The sequence below is a fragment of the Geospiza fortis genome, unplaced genomic scaffold (genome assembly GCF_000277835.1).
Source record: "Geospiza fortis unplaced genomic scaffold, GeoFor_1.0 scaffold279, whole genome shotgun sequence".
Taxonomy (NCBI): domain Eukaryota; kingdom Metazoa; phylum Chordata; class Aves; order Passeriformes; family Thraupidae; genus Geospiza; species Geospiza fortis.
Window position 1 is genome coordinate 4832607 of NW_005054352.1, and position 1829 is coordinate 4834435.

The 1829-nt window shown below is 40.6% G+C and overlaps 1 protein-coding gene across 1 annotated transcript in view; it reads left to right on the forward strand.

Annotated features, from left to right (window-relative positions):
- Window positions 1-6: 6 nt before the first annotated feature.
- The window catches only part of TRPM3 (transient receptor potential cation channel subfamily M member 3), a 263902-nt gene continuing 262079 nt past the window's right edge, over window positions 7-1829 (forward strand). Inside the window, exon 1 of the mRNA XM_031058932.1 lies at window positions 7-135. Coding sequence (XP_030914792.1) covers window positions 46-135 — 90 coding nt within the window. The 5' untranslated portion in view covers window positions 7-45. The remainder of the gene's footprint in view (window positions 136-1829) is intronic.

Consider the following 1829-nt stretch of genomic DNA (forward strand, 5'->3'; position numbering starts at 1 on the left):
CTGTCAGGTCTGCGGCTGATCTCCCGCTGGGATTTGCGGACAGTCATGAACCAGACCGAGGCACCCCGGCCACTCAACTGGACCATCCGGAAGCTGTGCCATGCCGCCTTCCTCCCCTCTGTCAGACTCCTTAAGGTACGGTGAGAGCCCGCTTTGCGTTCGGGAGCTGGTGTCTGCCGCTGAGCACCTGCCTGGAGGGCTGCGGTCGCTGTTGCTGGAAAGTTAATTTAGAAATAGTTCCAACTTTACTATTAATTACCTTGCCTGCTGCCTTTAAAACCCCTTGTGAGTACCTGAAGGTACCAATATTGTGTGTCTGTATTCTATTCAGTGTGTGTGTTTGCCCATAAAGGTCTGTGAAAGGGGTAAAAAGGGAAATAAGGGATGGTGGATTTCATCTGTGCTTCAATTTGCTTTGTCTTATCAAGCTGTGAACTTCCAGGGATGAAGAAGGTGTCTGTTTCTAAGGCGTGTTCCTTTGTGAGCAGTCCTCTGCTATGTGCTCTTTGGGTTACCTAGCCCCTAGGCAGTACCTGAAGATCCAGTACCACTCTGACCAACTTGTAAGTGGAGCAATATGTGGGTGGCAAAAAATTATCTTGGTTTGCCAAAATCTGTACATGAGAATAGGATCAGTTAAAGACTGGCAGGGCAAACAGCATCAGTGAAACTTTCTGTTTTGTTTGTTTTTTTGTCTTTTTTAAATTTGTTTAAACTAAGTGTCACATCTCTGAAGGTGCTTTTAAAAGTGTTTTAAAATGCGCTTTCCTAGGAAATAATTATTTTCTGTTTGAAAAAATGATTTGGGGTTATATAATGTGGAGGGCTCTTATTCTCAGCATGCCATTACTACTGTGTGCCCCACTGAAGCCGTTTTAGAGGTATTTGTAACTGGAAAACAAAATCTCTTGAATCAACTTTTTGGTGAAAAATAGGTTACATCAAACTGAAAAAAATAGGTTACATTAACCTGAAAAGTCTGCTTGGTCCTTGGAACATCTTAACTGGATTGAACAATAAAATTTTAAAGAATATACTAATTTCCCTATAGGCTTTGTTTTATAAAATGTTTTATTCATTATAATATTTATCTCATTTCATCATAGTATTTGATAGTTTGGCTTTGAAATTAACATGCAGCCAGGTAAAGCGTGGCTATTCTGACAGTGTATTAGATGGTAATGCTTGATATAACCGTTTGATTTTGTGTGAGTAGCTTGGAAATTAGGTCAGTTCTTACTACTGCAACATGGTTGAGCAGTAGTGTAGCGTATGACATTGCACTTAGCAGACATATGTTGTATGTATAATTGTTGTATATATGATTCACAAGTGACCATGCTGTGTATCCTAGCAGGTAGTTTTCACCTCCTCAGGGGAAGGGGCTACAGTTGAAAAATATTTCTATTTCCAAAACAGATGTATGGCTTTTGGGGGGGGGGGGTAAATTGTGAGCATCTCCAAAGAACAAAAGAAAGATAAAACTTAGATTTTTAAAAAATCAAAACATAACTAATATAGAACAAATCAGAAAGTGGTGTCGATTGTTTTGTAAAGGCTTTCCCCCCCAGCCCCAGAAGCACTCATGAGAATATGCGAATTCCACAAGTCCTGTGTTTTTAGAACAACATAATTTTGGCGAGGTGTGAGGACTCAGATGTGAGGAGTTTTACTGTCATTCTTAATGCCAGGGGATCAGGGGCTGAGGGGGCGTAGTCTGCAGTATTTCTTCTTTGGCAGACGAATGTTGCCCCATGTGTATGGTTTCTCTTCATTGCTTATTAAGGATGAACGTTGTGATTCATTATTAAAAGGGCTGACTAAAAGGG